The sequence below is a fragment of the Euwallacea similis genome, chromosome 9 (genome assembly GCF_039881205.1).
Source record: "Euwallacea similis isolate ESF13 chromosome 9, ESF131.1, whole genome shotgun sequence".
NCBI lineage: Eukaryota > Metazoa > Arthropoda > Insecta > Coleoptera > Curculionidae > Euwallacea > Euwallacea similis.
The window spans coordinates 4217016-4240585 of NC_089617.1; the positions used below are offsets into that span (position 1 = coordinate 4217016).

At 33.2% G+C, this 23570-nt stretch overlaps 1 protein-coding gene and 1 long non-coding RNA gene across 2 annotated transcripts in view; one reads left to right on the forward strand and one right to left on the reverse strand.

The window, feature by feature from the left end:
* Positions 1-23198, forward strand: part of LOC136410787 (uncharacterized) — a 36883-nt gene extending 13685 nt beyond the window's left edge. Inside the window, exons 2-3 of the long non-coding RNA XR_010752287.1 lie at positions 22452-22609; positions 22862-23198. This is a non-coding gene — a long non-coding RNA (uncharacterized lncRNA). The remainder of the gene's footprint in view (positions 1-22451; positions 22610-22861) is intronic.
* LOC136410779 (phospholipid-transporting ATPase ABCA3-like) lies at positions 5165-16760 on the reverse strand. Its single transcript, XM_066393100.1, has 20 exons — positions 16435-16760; positions 15803-16000; positions 14127-14392; positions 13743-13983; positions 12650-12823; positions 12319-12515; positions 11605-11836; positions 11395-11546; positions 11184-11339; positions 10832-11042; positions 10437-10689; positions 10316-10380; positions 9847-9935; positions 8848-9079; positions 8164-8676; positions 6966-7780; positions 6259-6397; positions 5965-6208; positions 5678-5909; positions 5165-5626 (listed from the first exon to the last, which is right to left on the reverse strand). The coding sequence occupies exons 1-20, from the start codon at positions 16742-16744 to the stop codon at positions 5429-5431; spliced, it is 4917 nt and encodes a 1638-aa protein (XP_066249197.1). The 5' UTR covers positions 16745-16760; the 3' UTR covers positions 5165-5428.
* Positions 23199-23570: the final 372 nt, after the last annotated feature.

Here is a 23570-nt window from a genome sequence, read left to right on the forward strand (position 1 = left end):
GGTTTCTGAGTAATTGAGGAAATAAAAAACGTCTGGAGTTTAACTGCCAAAATTGGAAAGATATTCGTGGAAACGTTTGTGAGTCAGTTGACTGCAAAATAAACCTATTTTGGTGCAATTTTTCTTTTGAGATGGTTAAGATTTATTATCGACGGAAATCTGCCATCTCTAGAGATTTCTATGGAATTATTTTTTCTCATGTTTTTAAAATAGAAAACTCCATCTACGCCCGCGTTTCTTTATATATGTTGAAAAACTGAACATACAGTGTGACCCACTTAAGAGCGGGACACCCCTGTAAAATTTTTATTTGTGGTTCGATTTTGATCATTTTTTTATATGTTGTAGGGCATCAAAAACTCTATTTTGTGACAAGTTCTTGTTACGCTCGCTTAAAATCTAAGGTCTACTTTGCCCCTTTCTTATGACGAAATTTTAAGAAAAGACATTAGGGAATTTTTTATTTTAAATTTAGCTTCAGTAATAACTTTAGAATTATTCAAAATGGCTGTATTTCAAATTTCGTTAAAAAATGTTTATCCATAAAAAAGTTGTAGAACAATTAAATTTTATTTAATTTAAATTAATTAATGAAAAAAAATTTTAGTAATCGGACGTCGATTAGGATATCTTGTGTTAAATATTCTAGTCACTTCCCTTACACTTCTGTCATTGTCACCAGAAAGACGCACTATTTCAATTTTTTCCCTTAAAGTTAATTGATTATTCATATCTGAACTTTTTCTTCAATCAAAAACAGTTAAATTTTCTTCTAAACCACCAAGAACTGGTTTATTTATTTACAAAAAGACAATTGCATTGTATTTAATGACAAGGATAAAACAAGTGACTTAACTATGTTTATTGGATCCGTACTCAGCCAACTTGACCAAAAATTATTACATCCAGATGGTTCAATAAATTTAAAATTGGATTGCTCTACAACTTTTTTATGGATAAACATTTTTTAACGAAATTTGAAATACAGCCATTTTGAATAATTCTAAAGTTATTACTGAAGCTAAATTTAAAATAAAAAATTCCCTAATGTCTTTTCTTAAAATTTCGTCATAAAAAAGGGGCAAAGTAGACCTTAGATTTTAAGCGAGCGTAACAAGAACTTGTCACAAAATAGAGTTTTTGATGCCCTACAACATATAAAAAAATGATCAAAATCGAACCACAAATAAAAATTTTACAGGGGTGTCCCGCTCTTAAGTGGGTCACACTGTATATTAAACTTAAACAAATACAAAAATTTACTCATTTAAAGCGGCAACTAGTCAGTAGGGTACCAGTTATATCTTTCTTTATTATAAAAATCGACGAGTCTAGCAACATTCTTCTGATATAATTTAATATTTTTTTATTTTTTAGTGTTACCAAAACTCTCAGAGCTTTAATATTAATTCCCCAAAAGCCCAAAAAGTTTATTAAGTATACTCCCATGAGAAATAAAAATATAATACTGTTAGTTCCGGTATTATAAAATTATAACAATGTTAATCTCTTCGATAAATTTTTTAAACTTTTCCTTATTGACGAAAATTTTCCGTGATTTAAACAATGAACTACGCGTGCCTTAACTACCGAAAACGTGCACACATTGTTGAAATATTAAAATAAAACAAATCGTCATAAGCTGGTTTAAAAAGATTATTTCTGTATACTTACTTTATTACTTGTCTAGCAATCATGCATTATTGAACACTTTAAAAGATATCTCTAACAAGCCTTGGAGATTGATCTATTTCTATTCTAACACATATTTATTTTTTTTAAATCACTTAAAAATTCTTAAGATAAGATAATGCAAAAAACTAAGAACAAAATGGCAAATTTCGTTGATTGATACTTGGTGTTTGTTTTAAGCTTTTATATTATGACCTGTTACACACGAATTTAAACAGAGCATAGTTGTCGTTATCTGAAACCGAATCAAAACGAGTAAATACCGTCGATTAACTATAATTACTATGGTATATATTCGTTTATTAGGTGCTATTATACTCGGTGGTTAAGAATAATAAAATAAACAATAAAGAACACCTAAAAACGCGCAAACTATATGGCGATGCAGACCGGCCAATAAATTTTTGTGTGTTCACTATTACTTACATTATAGTTAATAATTAACTTGTATAAACAATTTGGCAACAGTCGTACTAAACTTTGTTTCGGAGATTTTTCGAAAAATATAAAATTAGTGAAAATTTTTACTTGAAAATATTTCAAAAATTATCTGTTTGATATAAAAAATTACTTACCTTTTTTTGTTAAGTTTCTTCCTGTTGCAGTCTTATTATTATCCAAAGATCACATTTAGTGTTCAAGATACCAATACTAAGTCGCTTATTTAAAATACGGACTTACAATTTTTATTCCATATTTCTGAAACGCTTCTTATTCCTCAAAGATTTGAAAGAAACATTTACGTACTTTTTTGTTGGCCACATAGTTGTTGATTTGACTTGATTGAACTACATTGTTTTTAGTATAAGATTACGTCACAGTATACTTCTTTGGGAAAAATGGGTAATTTTTGCTTTGCTCTTTTATTTACAACTTTAAAAAAGCCCTAGAACCTTACAAAATATAATGTAATACAATGAATCATAATAAACATTAAGTACTTACGAATATATATTCGTAAAAATAGCTATTAGTTAGTTTATTGGTTTTCAAATCTGCCCGACTTTTTAATGATATTTTGAAATTTTTCAGCAACAAATTTTTTTAACAAAAATCTAATTCAAATAATAACCAATTATTTATTCGCTAAGTTATCAGTCCATTGTCAATTTTATCACATTTTGGAAAATATTAAAAAAAAAACAACAATTTTTTGAGTAGATTTAAAATAACACAAAGAAACATACGATTTCCCCAATTTCCTTCAAATTTTAAATGGAAAAATAACTGACAAAGTGACATAATTTTGTTTCAAAAGTGCTTTTAAAGCTATCATTTAAAACGAACTATACAAAAAACCATTTTGCTCCCCCTGTAACTTACAGATGACAAAAAAGTAAAAACAACGTATTGAAAAGAATATGGCTTTAAGGATGGGATACCAAAATCCTGTTAATACGTTGAATATTGGAGGTTTAAACGAAAGTTAAAATTCAAGTATTCAATATTAAACTACTGTGGGAAAATCTAGAAAATAAATTTTCTATGTAATTTTGCCACCAATTTGAATGGTCAAGAGTACTTTGTACCATATTTAAGCGAATACAGGGAGATTTAAAATAACATTATTGTTATTATGTAAATATAGAACTATATCCATTAATAAAATTAATTCTGCTTTGACTACCTCATGTCAGTAATAAACATACAACTATATATATATAGTTGTATATATTGTATGTATATATACTATATATATATAACAAATATAACTGCATATCTGAACTAAGTTCAAATTTCAATGTTTCTTCATTTCTACTAATCACACAAGTACATATTTAAGCAAATCCCCGATATGCTGTTGTATTTTTAATGTTAACTAGATATTGATTAGACTTGAACTTAGTAAAGGCGATTCATTCGAGCCATTGGAATAACAACTTTAAGTTGCTGAACATTTTTTACGTTACATCTCGTCATATTGTTTCGCATTACACGATATGTTTAACTTTTATATAGGGTGTTTGGAATAATTTGCATAGAACTTAAGAAGGTGAGTGTAGAGCCAAAAATAGTAAACAAAGTTCCTATAAACATTGGTCCGATCATTTGGATATTTTTCAAAATAACTTTTTTTCTGATTAAGATAATGTAATGAAAATTGTAAATAATAATCATACCATAAGGGTCTTTAAGTATCATAAGTTTCATCAAAATCGATTATAAATAAGGGTAGTTTTCTAACTATCATTACATTTTTCAATTAAAAAGTGTTTTTATTCCTTTGAATTATCAAGCAAATAATATTACTTTCTAATGAATAAAACTTTTTTGAAGAAAACATTTCATTACTTATTTTTCTGAATTCTGTGTAATTTAGACTGAAATTATTATTTTTTAAATAATGTATGATTCAGAACAGTAACATTTTTTAAAATTTTCACATAGTAGGAATCTTTTGTAGTGACAATTTTATTATAGTGATTGTCACTTTCATATTTTTAATAAATATGTCATATTTCATATTCATATCCCCGGTTAGTAAAATCATAATGGTCCATGGTTGTAAAAAAATCGAATGTAATACAAAGTAAAGCACAAAGATCACAACTAAGAAACTAAAAAAAACGTAAGAATTTAATGATAACACGCGAAAGTGACTGTCACCGTGAAAGATACCTACTATGTGAAAATGTTATTGTTCTGAGCCATACATTACTTAAAAAATAATTATTTCTGATCAAACTACGCAGAATTTGAAAAAAAATAGAGAAACTTTTTCTTAAAAAAAGTCTAATTCGTTAGAAAATAATATTATTTGCTTGATAATTCAAAGGAATAAAAAAAATCTAAACATTTCAATCAAGTGTAGTTAGAAAATTACTCTTATTTATAATCGATTTTAATGAAACTTATGATAGTTAAAGACCCTTATGATATAATTATTACTTATAATTTTCATTCCATTATATTAATTTTAATCCAAATTTATATCCAAATGATAGGGCCCCTTTGAAGGGTCACATCTCAATAACGGAGTTCCGTCGGACCAATGGTTATAGGAACTTTTCTTACTATTTTTGGCTCTATATACACGTCCTTAAGATTTGTATCAATTTTTCTAAACACCCTGTATTAAAAAATATAATCTCAACTTAAGGTAGGGATCTCAAGGAATGCGTTTCTTCTCTGTCTCTCTATCTATTCCCGTTTTGACATTGCAGATTTAAGTTGGATTCTCCAGAATAATCACTGTCCAAAAAGCCTGCCTTGAAGATTATAATAATTATCTTCCTGACTATTTTTTCTTTACTTTTCGATGGTTAAATTTCGCGTATTTTCGAACAAAATAATTAGAAATTGGTCAAAGACCCATCTCTCTTTTCTTTTACCATATTCATGCTTCCGCAATACGTGTGTTTTAAAAATTATATTTTCTTATTTTTCGAACGGAATGGTAGTTGAATGAAATTCGACTTTCCGATAGTTTAAAAGTTGTATGGTATATTCGCATTCGTTCTAACCCGTTCTTCGCAATTTTTGAACGGTATCAGACAAGTCTCTGGCGAAATTTCCAACTTTCGATCATTCTGAAACATTTTCAACGAATATTAAACAATTCCGAAATAACAAATAAGACTTCATTTTTTAAATAACTGACTGACCAAAAACAACCACATACTTTCGTTACTACTACTTCTGTTACATTTAAAGAACTTGTTACGAGATTCATTCCTAGAAATTCCTAATTTATTCCAATGTTTTGGCCAAACAAATCTGCCCTCACCACACACAGTTAGACTAAGTATGGTGAGGGCGGAGGATTTTCCGACTTATCCGGCTTGGCCACCTCCAGAAAAACATCCTCTAATGAGGCTTCGCTGATAGCGTAGTCCTCGATTAAATGCCCATTACGCAGCTTCAAATCCTCGAATTGCTCAAACAGCCGCGCCCATTTCTTGTTCTCAGTTTTGATGTAGAAATGCAGTAACCCCTAAGGTTGATTTTGGATAAAAGACTGTTGTTTTTTTAATAGAAAACTTACCGAGTGTTCATCCTTGATTTCTCCCTCTGGATAGAGGTCTTTGAGGCGGGTTTTAAGATCTGCAAGGGTCTTAATGTTGTCTTCAGTAGAAACACCGTCAACTTCATCCTGGTCCGTTGGTTCGGAATGCGGAGGTTTCAGCTTTAACATAACGTTAAAACCGGCAATTTCATTCTTTAATTTGGATATTGTGCCTTCTTTCTTTATAATTCCTTGTTTCATGATTTTAAGACTGCAAGTCCCCAATTAAAACACAAAAATTGTCTAAAATTTCAGCAATAACATACTCGTTGCAGACAGCCTCACACTCCGCCATACTATGGGAGGTCAAAATAAAGGAATTCTGTTTTAGTTTCTTAATTTCTTTGATTAAAGTCCAGAATTTTCTTCTGGATAGAGGGTCGACACCATTGGTTGGTTCATCCAAAAGAATAAAATCCGGGAATCCGATTACTGCAACTGCAAAGCTCAGTTTGCGCTTGTTACCACCGCTGTACTGCTCGCAAGGAATGTCCGCAAATTCCTTCAAACCTGAAGAAAGCACTGAAGGTTTAAGTTTAAAATATAACCAAAGGATATACCGAATATGTCCAAGAAATTGTCAACGATTCTGTCATCTCTGATTCCGCGTAACATGGCCATGGTCTTCAAAATGTCTCTGCCCGTCAGGGAATAATTCAGGGCGTCATTTTGTGGGCAATAGCCCAATTTTCTCAAATACTGAAAATGATTTTTTAAACGTTTTTTGACAAAACAAGGTTCTTCAAATGTATAGCGGAAACAATGGAAAAAGGTTAAAAAGTTAAAACATGAATAAGGCGAAGTGCGCCACTGATAATCACAAATATTCATATTGGATTATGGGGTATAAAAATAAAAGAATCTAAGACAGAACGCTTCTGTTAGAACTCTAATTTCTTTATTACAGTCAGAAGGCACGTATTAACGCTCAAAAGATCTGTAACGAACTAACTACGGAAGACTCACACTTTTACCACTCATCTATATTAAAAAGATCAAATCCTGCAACCATTTTCTTGATTTATTGTCCCGGTCATCTGGTCTTTACATGGGTGAAATATTAACTTCAAGGGAAAAAAAAACCAAAAAACCCATATATTCTTCTTTCTTCTGTTTTAAGAAAAAGAGTCATAAAATGAACAAACTTGACTCTTACATACAATAAATTTGAGAACAGAAAGACTATTGAATTTTGGACGGGAACAACTGTATCAGAAATCCAACAATTCTTTTCATTGTTGACAAATTTAGTCCTTAACAACTTTACCTGATTATTATCGATGTTAATATTGCTGATTTTGATCTCGCCCTTGTCCTTGACTTCCTCTCTTGTCAGCATCCGGAAAGTTGTGGTTTTCCCTGCCCCGTTCACTCCCAAAATTCCCATACATTCTCCCTTTTTCAATTCCAGACTGACGTTATTGACTACCTGTCTGCCTGAGTACGATTTCTTGAGTTTCATCACCCTCAAAGTGTTAGTATTCGGTTCATTATCCAAACCATCCAAAACGCTCAGATTATTCCCATTACTGCTGTTAACATTCCCTCCATTTCTGATTTGATTTACCAAATTTGACAAACAGTTACTAATTTTCTTCTTGCAATAGCTATCTAGAAACATATTGATTCCTAGATAAAAAACGGTGCCCGCGCACATTAAATAAATATGTGGAGCAAGCACTGCCATGTAGCTCTTCGCCTTGTCACACTCAGCGTCTTCTCCATAGCAACAAGCGTTGATTGCATCCCTTGATGAGCAGATGCTTAGACGCTTCAATATGTCCATGTGCATGAAATTGTAGTTATGGATTACTTTATAGGAAAAAACTACTCCAGAGTAAGTGAGGCCGAATTGAGGACAGAAAATTAGGAAAATATCCTTGAGGATGCCGCCTGTATGAACGTAGGGCTCTGATCCGGATTCTTCTAATGCGCATACTATAATAGTGAGAAGTACGCCCAGCATTATCCCCAATATAATGAAGAGAGCGTATGCCCCTGAAAATGAGTTCTTGCGACTAAATAAGTACGAGAAGGGGATGCCGGAGAAGCCGTAGAGAAAGAGAATCAAGTAGAGCGTACCTGAAAAATTTAGCAACGTTGTAAAGGTTAGGTAGGATTATGAGACATTAAATCTACTTCTTCGGTAAATTACTGTTAAGATATTTCATGAAAATTACGGCTAAAAACATTTTCGCTAGATTTACACATTATAAAATGTCACAAGAGAACAAAAAGATAGAAGAAAGGCATCAAATCATTTTTAATTTATCCGTCCCACTTCAATAAAAACATTAGTGACATAAATAATAATAGTGACATAAGATAATTTTAACATATAAAACAATGAAATGAAAAAGAAACTGTCTTACTACTTTGTAAAAATTTGCGCAATTAAAAACTCCCAAAATCATCCAGTAGTTTACCAAAAAATGAATTCTAAGTCTCTTTTCACACACACTTACCGAACTCATTGATTCCCCTAAAAGGCGTCCAGGCCAAACTGATGACAACCATAACAAAGGCGAATACCACGTACACCAGCAAATCACACAAAAATGTAATTATCCAGTACAGACTCGGCCTTACTCCGCACATGAATTGAAGCTGGGTGAAATTAGTAGACAGCTCCATGAATGGGAAGTAGATGAAACTTCCCAAGAAGAAGAGAAATCCTAAAGGCATGATAATTAGCCACAAAAGGCCGATCTCCTCTTCCGAAAATTGCTCGGGGCTGATTTGGATGTTAATGCTTTCCAGAGGGTGGTTGGTGATTGAAATGGAGTATTGAGGGCCCAGGAGGAGCTGAGCGAGACTATTGGTAATGAGGTTGAGCGAAATAGGAGCAGAATGCAGAGCGAAATTGTTGTAGAAAGCAACAGCTTCGATGGATTGGCGGGGGGATTTTGTGAGCTCTGCTGCCGCCACCATGTGAAGCCGGTAGTAAGGCAAGTTCGCCACGCCTTCTTTGACTATGGCTGAAATGCATAGAAGTATGTTAAAAATTCTGTTACTGATGTCACGTGAAACACGTAAAAAAATAATATTTCGAAAGTAATCATTATGCTATGAATTCGGATCAAGAAAATATCAAATTTCATAGGCAACTATAGCAGCTTTCTAATAGTGACTTATCAAGAGGATCTTACCTTCAGATACATCGCCAACAACTTCAGTGACACTTTTCTCCTTCAAGACGTTTTTCTGGTAAAAATCTCCAATTTGATACACTTGTGGGTCTTGTGTTTGATTAAGATAAACCGTGGTTTTACCATAAGTGCTCAAAGACAGTTTCATCGGAGGTCCTCCGCTGTTTCTGTAATCTCTAGCCGCTGCGCCCAGAAATATGCACAGTAGTAGGAACCCTAAGGCTATAGCTGACTGAAAACAAGTAAATTGAGATATTTGTGTGAAAATTTTAGCATAATGTTTTAAGGTAAACTTTCATAGGTTTTTAAGAACCCTTTGATTTAATATAGGAGAGAAGAAAGGAGAGGAGAGAAGAGGATAAAGGAGAGGAGTGGAGAAAGGATAGGAGAGGATGAAGGAGAGGAGAGGAGGGAGGAGAGGAGAGGAGGGAGGAAATGAGAGGAGGGGAGGGAGGAGAGAAGGGAGGAAATGAGAGGAGAGGAGGGATGGGAGGAAGGAGAGGAGAGGGAAGGAGAGGAGAAGAAAGAGATGGGGCAACCTTAACAAACGATGACTGAAGGTTTAGAGTAAACTTTGAGTTCACATTATATCATTTTTTGCAATAAGTGACACTGAGATTAAGTGATGCTCCAAGTTTATTCCCGAAGCAGATCTTTGTTCTATTGGCAATTACTAATGTACTGGTGGTACTGTCTATCGAAGTTTGATATCATTGTATTACTTATTTCTGTAATAGTAATATTACTGATTTGATAAATAATTACAAAGTAATTATCCAATATATTAGGCTAAAATAATATCACATTTGATATTAGTTCTAGTTTTAGTTATAAGTAGATATATTTTTAACTAAGTAACAATGATATAGTGTTTTTATGAACGATTTGTTCTGACAATGAAATACTTTGACATGTAAATGGGAACTTCCTTTCAAAGAATTTTTTTATAGAAATTCAATGAAAAAACTAGAGCAAAATTTCTCTACGTTCAAGACTTACCGGAATAACGTAGGACATGAATTTTTGGTATATGAATCTATATCTCTTAAACAAAAGTGCCTGTAGGGTCAATATGTAGCTTGAAGAATCTGAAAGATTAGAAAAAACAATAGAACCTAGGAAAAATAAATAAAAAGAATATGTAATTATAAATGCAAAGAAGTGAGAATGATAAAGTTGCTTATGAGTAAAATATACAAAAAAGGTCTTTCTCTGAACTTGTCTCCACCTCATTGTTTTTTTTACGTACACAATTACCATGATTGAAAAAAATTATTTTGAGATGTGTGCAACTAGAAGTTAAGCTCGTTTGTGAGAAAATTAAGTTATGACGTGCTACGTAGAAGACCGTGAATTTACCATAAAATTACCTTTTTGATCATTTCCCAAGGGTGCTAAAGAGGACAATAAAAACTATATTACTTAATACTAATTTACATCAAAACATTAAAAAAAAAGACAGACTTACCAATTGAGTCTGTAAGGGATATTTCATCGCTTGTATCATCTATGTCGCTGACGGCAATCTTGGAGCTAGAGCCCAACATTAGTTATTTCATTTTGAAATTTTCTAGATTACAAATACTTACTTAAGAAACACGTCCTCAAGCGTAGTGTTTGTGAACGAAATATTCTCTATATGAAACTTCTCTTTATTTTCTTCCAAGTGTTGGAACATTTCTACGTATTTGCCGGATGGTATTAAAAACTGCACTTCATTGCCGTGTATGCTTTTAGATTTGACATTGTTAATGTACTTGCTTATTTCTTCTTTTATATTTTTCACCGCTATATCCACGTCCTGGTTCTTCGCAATCAGTAGAATTAAATTAGAGCCGGTGTCTGTTAAGGAAGAAATGTTAAAAATGTATTTAAAAACTTCGTTACTTTTGTTTATTTAACTCTGTATTGTTGCAAGTGCAAAAAATTAATACATATACAAAAACAACAGAAAACCACGTGCATAAAAAAATATCATTTTTACCGTATATTTTCTTGAGATACATTGGCGTTCCGTAGCACAAAAGTTTGCCCTCGTTCATGATGGCGATCCAGTCGCCTAAAGCGTCAGCTTCTTCCATGAAATGGGTGGTGATTAGGATGGTTTTTTGGTTCCGCCACTGAAGCAGCAAATCCCACATGTGTCTGCGTGATTGGGGATCCATTCCCGAAGAGGGTTCATCCAAGATCAGAACCTTATGCATTATTAACCGTAACTGTTGTAAATTGTTAATTGTCGCTTTATACTGTGTTTATTTACGCCGACCGTTCCCTCAACACTCACAATCAACAAAAATATTCCTACGCAACATTCTCATCAAAATATTCTCCATTACCTTGGAACCCCCAATAACAGCCATCCCCAGACATAGCTTCCGCTTCATCCCCCCAGATAGAGTATGTGCCATATCGTTCTTCTTCTCGTTCAAGCGTAACAACCCTAGCAAATCGTCCAACTCCCTTTCCGCCTCCCCCGAAGATTTGCCTTTCATCTACACCACACAACCTCAATCAAATTCTACTTTAAGGAGAGCACTACCTGCATACCATTGCGAAAAACTTCAAATGTTCCCCCACGGTCAAATCTGGAAAAAAAAGATTGTGTTGTGGACATAATCCTATGGACTGCGTCACGTCTGTGTTGGAACGGATTTCTTTGCCGTTCATCAATATGTGTCCTCCGCTCTTTTTTATCATTCCTTCGGACAGAAAAAAAAATTAATTTAATTATTTTTTCCCGAAATGAGACTATTATACCAGTAATCATTCCCATTGTGGTGGATTTACCCGCGCCATTATGACCCAAAAGGACGGTGATTTGGTCCTTGTAAATGTCTAAGGACAAGTTCTGAACCACCCTCTTTTTGCCGTATGTTTTGGACAAGTTTATCAATTCTATGCCTTTGGGTAGTCGGCCGACTTCCACTTCTTGTAAATGATAAGTTTCCGAGCCGTTGTCAGTGTGTACGTTGTTGCGCTTTTTTATACACTAGTAAAAAAAAGAGGGAGAATTACGCAAATTATTTAGAAACAGAAACAAAACAACTCAATACGTATTTCAGTTTTTTTGGGTGTTCGAGTCATAGTTCAACTTTCAAAACTTTCCGGCAACCAGCAACGCTGCGTTTTTCTTTATTTCTAGTACGCACACGGTAAACATAAGAGTAACCACTACACCCAATTGCAGTATTTCTTAAAATGAATTTTGAGCGTTTTATATCAAGTTGATAACACTGTTGCCATATTTATAATGAATCGTCTCACTTTAATTTAGACCATTATTAAAGATTAAAATATTAAAGATAAAATGCCCCATAGAATTAGAACAATTAGAAATTGCTCAAAATTTCAAAATGAAAATGTATCTACAACATAATTTACAAAATTAAAATTTTCCCTAACTCATTTCACAGTTTTAAAGACCGATTTGTCACTGCTTACAATGTTTCTACCTTTCTGCAAATTACTCACAGATAAGACCCACTTAAAGGGGAAGAAAATTGACTTGGGAACACCGTATTTCCCCGGATTTATGGCATCCACGTATAAAGCCAAAATCAAGTAGATTGCACAGTCGATTATCAGCATCAGGCACACGTTCAGCATGGAAACTTCGTTAGTACCATTGCCACCCGGTAAGTGCCAATTGGACCATTGGATTCCGATTTCTATATGTAAATAAACATACTTACAAAAACTGTATTTTTTTAAATTTACTATTTTTAATATAATTACTTTGTAATCGGTTATTCCAAAAAACTATAAAGTCTGGAATTGAAGGGGATACGCCCCAGAAACCCACCTCTGATTTCGTAATTTGAAACAGCCATATATCCATAGTGTAAAGCCATGTTCGGGAGAACCATTAGGAGTATACTAGTTGAATAGGAGACATTGGCGTCTCCTTCCAACGTGTATTTCGGCACAAAATATGAGAGAATCCATAAGAGGAGTCCGACCAATGTCGCCAATGTGGCTGAAAAGTTCGAAATTTTAAAACTACAACTTTGGGTCAAAATTGTAACTAATTTTATATTGAGAGGTGTCAATTTTGGCACTTGAAGTTTCAGCTTATTAATTTAAAAATACCCAAAAATGTTTAAATCCGCACCTGCATTAATAAACTCGTATACAAAACTATTCAATTTTGTCCTGGTTTTCCATAGTACGAATCCGTAGAGATGGTATCATTGACAAAAGATCTATCTCAAATCTATAGAGCAATATTCGATTGGAAACACCCAAAATATAAAAGAAAAAAAGTCTCAACTGCTTTAGAACTAAACAAAAGAATGTATAATATAACATATTATAATATATATTTGTGTTATATTGCGTATTTGTGAAAGAAAAGCAAAAACTGTTATCAGTAAGCGGACTGCAAAGCGCCAAATTGCTTAAATAAAGCAAAAGGAGTAAATTAAAGAGTTAATGATGGAACGTGGGGCTCTGCAGCTTTCCAATCAAAAATCTCAATTATTTTTAACTTTGCATGTAGCTATTTGATATGTAAAATAGCTTAACAAGCGGAGTATTATAATAGTGCCAGATGGTCGGAAAATGGCTACAAGGAGTAAAATCGACGTGAATCCAATTTTTATAATAATTATATGTCAATAAAGTACGGCGATTTTGTAAGCCTTATGCTAGTATATGATTATTAATATATATAAAATTTAAATCGACTTTAAATTATTGCTCGCTGCATAATTTTAATACAAAGTACTCATATATACACGTATGCTAGTTGTAAACTATACCCCAACCCATATTCGATACACATTTACGTTAAATTCGATCTCAAACATTAATAATGCATATCGAAGCTTACCCGGAATAATCAATTTCTCGAAATGCACACAATTCCAAACAAACACAAAACCAATAATACTCACGTTTATAAAACAATGTGCTAAGGAAAAAGCAATTAACAGTTACAGTAATGCAGTAGAGCATCAGGAAAACGATTAAAATGCCCGCATTTGTGTACTCTATGGCTGGGTAGCTGGCTTGAAACAGGTCCACTTTCATTATGAGGACAATAAGCAGGACGGAGAAGAACATGGGAATGATACTGTAGATGAACCAGCCGAACCACAGCATCCAGGATTTCATTCCAACCATACGCATCAGTTCCTAAGAGAAAATTTTATCAACATTTGAACAGAAAGGGAAATACTGAGGAATTAATGGATGGATAATGCTCAATTTAAGTATACAGTAAAATTTTGAGATAATCATAAAACATATGTTACAGAAAAAAAATCTAAAAAATCTACCTTGATACCACTGTATTTCTCTTCTACCACCCTCTTTAACACAGCCGGACACACAACAATGAAACTGAACAGCGTCATCAGGGGTAAATACAAAATAAACATGGAAATAATTCCGTCGTCTGATTTGTACGGAGGATACGGGAACTCCTGGACTTCCACAGTTAGCTCTTGAGGTTTACCTCCTTGCTTTTTCACCTCATTTTCGATAAACGACATATCTACCGCTTTCTGTAAGGCCAAGAATCCCTCATATTGGTAAGCACTTCCTAAAAGGAGGAGAAACAGTTCTTAGAGTGGGTAGTCGTGTGTTTCTTGTTAGGACATCGTCATGTCGAGGAACATCACGCATTGGTCCTTGACAATTTCTTATACTAACTTGGATTTTTTAAATTGTAATTTATCCATAATTTGTAATTTATTTGATAAAATGTGACGTTAAAATGATTGAAATAGAACTTTTCGTCAATCATTCATCACTTCACTAGAACCCTTGACATCAACAGACGCCTTCTATCGACACCCGGGTAGAAAAGAACTAAACCCAACCAGAGGTGGTTCCCGAAATCTGTAACTCTTCAGTTTCTAAAGTAAAATGCCATTTAACTTAGCCATGAATTTCCTGTCCATTTTTTTTTCTAGTACGTGCAAAAAAGACTATATTTAACAACAAGAGTGAGTTGGGACACATTAGGTATATTTGTATCGTACAAACGCTATAAGCTGAATAAACTAAACGCTATATATTTGTATGATATAATTTGTAAATAACGGCATAAATATGACGCGTCTAATACAAGATAAGGGTGGGTACACAGATTAGTAAATTAATTATCGTAATGTTTGCTTGGGTAAAAAACACTTGCTTACAATAACGCGTTATAATGGTTAATAAGATCTACAAATGGTTTGTTTAGTCATATAAAATGGTATTGCATTTTTTAAAGATTCGCGTCAATAATAGGAACAAAGGATAGTCAACGAACAACTAGATTGTTATTGGGTTATTGTATTTTATCAGGAAGCGTGATTCCGTGTCCTCGATCATGGCATAAAAATAATGTTTATTATTAACAGATGTAGTGGATCTTGTAAAAATAGAATAAGAGCTGGAGGAACTACTAGAAATTCTTAAACTACCAGAAATAAAACCGTATATGTTGAATTTTGTAGTGGAACCGCATAGCAACAAGCTTATCAGTAATCACTAGGATATTGTAAGAAAAGAAAAGGTTATCATAAGACAAGCAAGAAAATAGTGAGAATCTATGCATTTTTCTTACTAATAACAAGTCACATTGCATTGTGTATGAATCATCTAAATTAGACTATTTAAATAGAGACGTATCAGGTTTAGATTACTCATCAAACAGTTTCTGACTCTAAAACGGTTTACAGTTGAAAGCACACGATTTAAAAACCTTATCAAGTAAACATAAAACCGTCACGGTATCAGAGTTCTGTGAATAAATAATAACCACATTGGTTTTAATCAAATTTAACCACCTTCGCAATGAACCACAAGCAAACAGATGGATAATACATAAAAATGTATACATTGCTGTTTACCATAATTCGAAATATTTCCATGAATCAAATTGAATCCGATTATCAAACCACCAATCCATAAAAAAACTCGCAATAACCAATAAAAGATAGACATATGACACCTAATTTACCTTTTTGTGGTTGAAAATTTAAGCCACTTTCATACAGTCTCTCGGTTCTCCAGCTAGCAAATTGCTTGTGATGCCTGATTGTGTAATCGAAATTGGGAGATCCAGGAGGGGAATTAAAAATTAAGGCTATAGTGGTACCATTGCTGCTTTGGGCGTAAGCTTCCAGGAGTTTTCCTTGAGTAGGAAAACCTCTAATATCTGAAAAAATCTTTATACTGATAAAAATTCTTTCGCCTCCAAATAAAATAAAAAACGCGACCACACATATGGGAAATTGTTTGCTTTAGGTCCGGATTATCCACAGACTTTAAATTTACCACATGAAGATCGATTTCCATGAATGTGTAAGGTGTAAACAAATAACTACGATTAAATTCGGGAAGCGATTCTTTGCATCAAAATAAGGCAAAAAGTGTATATAAAACACGAGTCTGCAAATAAGTCATTTGTGAGAGTAAAGAATGTTAAATTTTGACAATTGTTCTATTTGGTCCAAATTTCGAGTGAGGACCACTCTTATGCTTAAGGATATACTTTCACATTTACTTATTTACACGGTTTATTTTCCTCATACTTACCAACATTTTGACAAATTAGATCTTAACATTTACCTATTTGAAGACAACACTTACTATTATTAATTATTTGAAACTTCTCTTGAACTCCACGGACAATCTCTCGAAAATACTCGTCCAATGGCGTGAAATACCACTGAGCCTCCTCCAAATTGATGTTGTGATAATCATAGCTTATTGGGTACCTTTCGCTATAGGTTACATCCACTATATGCCGTTTGCTAAGGCCCGTAATTTTGCTTCTTCCGTATGCTATTAATAAGAACAATAACACCGGTACGAGGGCTTCGCATATCGTGAGGAACCAGTGACGTTTACGAATAATGAGGTTCTTCCAGAGAATGACCTTCAATTGGTCCTTCCACATTTTCAAAGATTTCTAGGCATTAGTTTATAATACTAATGGACCTAGAAAGTGAAGAGAGGTATTTAACAGTTTCAACCCATTTTGAAGTGTACAGGGTGTTCAAATAAAGGAGGATATATCTGGGAAACAACTTATTATGGAATCTTGAGAAAAAATATTATGGGTAAATCAGCCATGAGAAATCGCTAGAAAATATTTTCAGGTTCGTAATTATATCATCTGGAGACGTTTTTTTGTATAATTAATCAATAAAATGCGGTTCTTAGTAAAATTTATTCGGAAAACGTATATTTTAAATATAAAATAACAATTTTTGACACAATTTGCCACAACCTTCGTAGGAAGAGTTTTTTTTGAATTTTTGGAACTAAAGGGTGGGGGAACCTTCTAATGTCAGTTCAAAAAATGCAGTTTTCTCGACATTAGTTAACAATTATACTATAATATCTCGTTAGAAAGGTCTTCTTGCAGGCTATAACGTGGCGATTATGTCACTTCATGTTAGTCCGACACAAAAATTGCAAGATGGCGCTATTTGAAAATCATAATTTTTCGAGTTATTTCAGAAAATTTAAATGAGAGGGTATAATTTTTGTTGCACTATTCCAAAAGAGCGTTAAATTCTGCTTAGTATAGTCAAAACCCGGTGTAAATATCTTTACCTAATAATAAATTATAACAATTTGAAAAAAGGACTTTCTCACGCATAAAATAAACCCAGTTTTTCTTATGAATCAAGTAAGATGCAGAGAAAGGTCCATATTCGTGGGACAGTCTGTATATACAGTAGTACGGACAGTAGCCGAATTTGAGTGAGAATATGAGTGAAGTTCAAAATATAGCAAATACCAAATTTTAGGAAGCGTGTACTGAATCCTGAATTCTTGCGTCAATATTTAACATAGTGAGTATAGAATTCCCTAGATCGGTGCTTAAGATTCCGAATCATATCAATCTAGCAGACGAACAATTCAATGAACCAATGCAAATCGATGTTTTGTTAAGGGTAGATGTATTTTATGATTTGTTGGGCTCAAACAAACTAACAAGGAAAGGGACCCAAGTGTCCCCCTCCGATTTTAATGAAATTTTGCACAGAAGTAGTTTAAACCTATCTAAGAATAATGATGTACATTTTACGTGCCATCTTCAAAGTTTAAGGGGTGAAAACTACCCCTAAAGTTTCGCCAATTTTTCGTTTTTTGACGATAACTTTTGATTCAGATGAGTTAGAACAACAAATAAAAAAGCAAAATGTTCCTTTTTTAATTCTTCATCGATCCTTCTAGATCCGAAAAAAATATCACTTTTAGTTTGTTTTTTTTTTGAAAATTTAATTTGTTTTTCTCCCCGTTTTTGCATGCCTCGAGCTGTCTCATACAATTTTTTACCATTTTATAGAGAAAATATTTCTCAATAGAATGGTGTAAAGTAGAACTCGATACCATGTTTCTAACAAAAGTTATAATTGTTTAAGTAAAAGTGTGCACGCCATGTTCTATTGCTTATAACTTCAGAACCGCAGGTCGCAGAAGAAAATTTTTCATAATAAAAAAGGCGTAATTTAATGAGCATTAAAGAATGATACCATAAAAATTATATTTTCAGTTGAAATTAGATTAACATTTTCTACAGTTAACAAGTATTATGCTTAGTAATCAGCGTAGGGCATTTTTCCATATATGATAAATATACAAGTAGTCGAATATTTTATTGGTATCTATGGATTATATGTTTTGCAGTAATGATATTTGTCGAAAAAATGTTTAAAACATAAATTTTTCTTACACCAAGAACATTTAAATATTGCAACTTGGTCACATAAATCACATTTCGCAGAAACTGTGTGAAAGCTGTATTCTACAGGGTTTTCAAATTCGGCAGGCCTTTCTTCGATATATCCACTTTTAAACCATGAATATTTAAAAAGATTAGTGAATCTCGGCGAAGACAATTGATTATGAACGATAGACTGTAATTTTATCAAATTATTTCTTTCGTGTAAATTTATATCATAGTTATATAATAATACTGAATCTAAAAACTTCCTAACAAAATTTTTCCAAACTCGGAATCCAAAAACATCTAGAGGCTGTATTATTCCTGTTGTGCCAGCAGATAAGTTCAGGTTAGGTTCAGGTACGTTAATCTCATTATGATTAATAGCTATGTCTTCCAAAACAGTAGGGCATTGTCCATTCCAGGAATCTAAAAGTAAAAGTGATTTTTGTCCTGTGTTTGGTATAAATACTTCTGTCATCCATGTTTTGAAATGTTCACTTGTTAATTTTCCAGATTTGGATGCTAAAATGTAGACATTTTCTGGACGAAATAATTTTTCCTCCACTCGAGGTCCAAACCCACCGCTGGGTTCATATAAAACTATTAACAAAGGTGACATAAGCTTCATATCATTACTGCAAAACATATAATCCATAGATACCAATAAAATATTCGACTACTTGTATATTTATCATATATGGAAAAATGCCCTACGCTGATTACTAAGCATAATACTTGTTAACTGTAGAAAATGTTAATCTAATTTCAACTGAAAATATAATTTTTATGGTATCATTCTTTAATGCTCATTAAATTACGCCTTTTTTATTATGAAAAATTTTCTTCTGCGACCTGCGGTTCTGAAGTTATAAGCAATAGAACATGGCGTGCACACTTTTACTTAAACAATTATAACTTTTGTTAGAAACATGGTATCGAGTTCTACTTTACACCATTCTATTGAGAAATATTTTCTCTATAAAATGGTAAAAAATTGTATGAGACAGCTCGAGGCATGCAAAAACGGGGAGAAAAACAAATTAAATTTTCAAAAAAAAAACAAACTAAAAGTGATATTTTTTTCGGATCTAGAAGGATCGATGAAGAATTAAAAAAGGAACATTTTGCTTTTTTATTTGTTGTTCTAACTCATCTGAATCAAAAGTTATCGTCAAAAAACGAAAAATTGGCGAAACTTTAGGGGTAGTTTTCACCCCTTAAACTTTGAAGATGGCACGTAAAATGTACATCATTATTCTTAGATAGGTTTAAACTACTTCTGTGCAAAATTTCATTAAAATCGGAGGGGGACACTTAGGTCCCTTTCCTTGTAAGATTAGGGGATGTGTTACTGATGTTACAAAAAACGTCTTTGGGCTGGGTGATATCAGTAGGCTTAGCAGTTTTTGAATTGCGTAATCAGAGAAAGGGTTGGAAACTTATCAACGAATATATCGAACACAATGTTAAATAACTCGTTAACCAAATTCTGGTATGTCGAAGAATTTGAGAATTCCCAGTTCTTGTCAAAGGAGGAATCCTATTGTGAAGAATATTTTACGCAAACTATTACCTACGATAACGATAATAGCTTCATAGTAAGGTACCTCTTTAAAAATAGTGGAAACTTAAGTTTCAAAGATTCAAAAACAATAGCGTTAAATCGGTTAAAGTATCTGGAAAGAAAACTATAGTAGATAAAAACGAGGAACTTAAAAAAACAATATGTGAACTTTATGATCGAGCATGAAATCTTAGGAGACATGGTGCGCCAAGGGTCAATCGAAGGTGACGACTCTATGCCAAATAACAGCTATTTTCTGCCTGCTGTAAAAAACTCAGTTACCACGAAATACCGCGTAGTATTCGATCCAAGATGTAAAAGTAGTTCGAGGGTTTCGTTAAGCGACACCTTGATGGTAGACCCGGTAGTCGAAAACGAATTATGTATGCAATTTTGTTGCGTTTACGTTTTCGGAAAATAGTTTTGAATACAGATATCAAAATGATATATAGATATATAAAGATTCAGGAATTTGAACGAGATTTTCAAAAAATATTATGATGAACGAATGCTAAAGATTCGGTTAGCGTGTACAAACTTAATACGGTGACATTGGCACATCAAGTGCACCTTTCTAAGCCACACGCTGTTTAGTAGAATTGGTGGAGGAAAATAAAAACATATACAGGGTGTCCCACAAGTGTTTCATTATATTTCAGTGGGTAATAGTACATTGAAAAATAATATGACTCCCCATATAAACCATATTCCAATAATGCTTCATTAAGAAGGTACAGGGTGTTAAACTTTACTTAAAAAATCCAACTTTTAATGATATATTCAAAACCGTTTGAGATATGTAAGTGAAATTTGACACGTTTTGAGAGTTAATGTAGACGCATTTATTTATGCAAAAAGGCTATTTTTCATTTCACCAGTGGCGTGCGTACGGATATCTCTCAGCACATTTTTAAAGAAAAAAATGGTGTGCTACTGCTTTTTATCAAAATAAAAATTATTTCTAGAAGTTCAATTTTATTTAGAAGAGAAATACTCACTTGACTCTTTTTCGTCCGACGCATCGTTTGCCAGTAAAAAATTGAATACCGTCTATATGCACGATATTCTCTAAATGGTTTTAATAATATTAAGTGTGTTTTAAATATTATTTATTTGCCGTAATATTACAGAAATTGTTCAAATTGGTGGCCATTTTGTTCAAGACATAATTTAGCTCGCCATTACAATTTGCCATTCCGTAAATAAGATGCATATCCGCAAGTTCAGCTGATGTAAATTGAGCCATTATAATTAATTTATTAAGTTAAACACATTAACACAATTGAAAAAAATTATACTTTCAATAAAATATTTATAAAAAGTTCTTATTTAATGACAATACATTAATTTGTAGGGTAGTCATAACAACGCATATCATAATACGTCAAGTACTTGACAGCAGCTATCTGGATTTAAGTTAATCGTTATTATTAGTTAAACTTGCGGATATGCATACTATTTGTGCATGTAGACGGTATTCAATTTTTTACTGGCAAACGATGCGTCGGACGAAAAAGAGTCAAGTGAGTATTTCTCTTCTAAATAAAATTGAACTTCTAGAAATAATTTTTATTTTGATAAAAAGCAGTAGCACACCATTTTTTTCTTTAAAAATGTGCTGAGAGATATCCGTACGCACGCCACTGGTGAAATGAAAAATAGCCTTTTTGCATAAATAAATGCGTCTACATTAACTCTCAAAACGTGTCAAATTTCACTTACATATCTCAAACGGTTTTGAATATATCAATAAAAGTTGGATTTTTTAAGTAAAGTTTAACACCCTGTATCTTCTTAATGAAGCATTATTGGAATATGATTTATATGGGGAGTCATATTATTTTTCAATGTACTATTACTCACTGAAATATAATGAAACACTTGTGGGACACCCTGTATATATTATATCTTCAAAGATCGGAAATCATAAAACATTCCTTTTATATGGATGATCTATTAGTTAGCGTAAACTGGGAAATAGATACCTCGGACATTTATAATGTACTTAACGAGATAATGGGTCAAACCATTTTTAAATTGAGGAAATGGATTTCTCATAGTGGAACTGTATTAAATAAAATTTTGGAGTCAAATGATAATGAAAATCTTGATAATTTCACTCTCCTGCATAACAATAAACAATTGAAAATATTGGGTATTTTTTGGGATCTCGAATAAGAGATTTTGAAGTGTGCGGCCAATGTTAGGTTTGACTCAATACGCGTAACAAGGAAGACGATTCTGGCAACAATTTTCTTATTAGACTCATTGGTGAGCCTGCCTTAGCACGAAGTTAGGGAGATCACCATGTCCCGATTGTCTCGCTACGAATGTTCATAACAACTGCAACAATAATTTTAGAACAACTGGAACTGGAACAAATCTCCAAAACCGAAACAAGTAGAAGAAGTCAGTGGATACATCCATAGCGCTTAGATTCTTAGTGTTGCTGGAGGAGGACAACCTTTCCCGTCTATAATGGTCTCCAGCCCGAGTTTTTCCACTTCACGAAGGCACAGGTAAGGTGATAAGTGTAGTGTCAGTACGCTTGCCAAAAGGGACTGTATCAAGAAGAACTATATCAAAGGTTTGTCCGTTGCCTATGGACAATGACTAACCTTTGTAACGAATTTAAAAAATAGACTTTTTGACGGGCCTGGCATGTTAAGATTTGGGTCCTATTAGATCAATGTATTAATTGTTAATTCGTTAGCTTATAGGTTCAAGTCTAAACCCTATGTTACGTCCATGTATATTGCCATCTGTTTTAGTAATATTCCTGGCATGACTAGATTGCAGTACCATTGTGCTCCAATAAGGGGGTCAGCACTGGAATTTCCGCCATTTTTCTTTGGTGGAACTTGCAATTTGGGTGTAAGCATATCTCGTAAAGTCGGTGTGACTGCAATAAACCAGTAAAAGGTCAACCTAACTATTAACCTAAATATTATGCTTTAAAGCGATAGGTAGCAAGTTAGCAGACAGTGAATTCAGAGTAGGAGTACCCTGATGCCTGGGTTCTTCAGTTTTTGGTACTTAAGAACTGAATGAAGCGGCCAGGGCGTCTTCTCATTACTCGCGAATCGATCCCATTCTGGTGTATTGCATTTCCCAATTTTGTCATTTTGTTTAAATTGTCTTTTTTTCATATTACTTATCACAGAGAAGTAGTTGAACCACCAATATCATGTGGTGGCTCGATGTCAACTCTGTCTTAATTGTACTGGTATATGTATATCAATACTGTTCAAGTCAGTTAATAGTGTAATCAATAAATCTTGTTATCGTTAAATGAGTTGTTGATTAATTTTGACCAGAAAATAGCGTCCCTGAGGCTGTGACTTCAAGGTGGTCCGGACGTGAGTATCCAGTCCTTGATTATCTTGAGCCCACGGATGAGTCCCAACAAGCCGGATCAACCAAACCACTTTTAAGCCTTTCTTCTGGATCAAACAGTCTGTAAAAACTGTATATCAACAA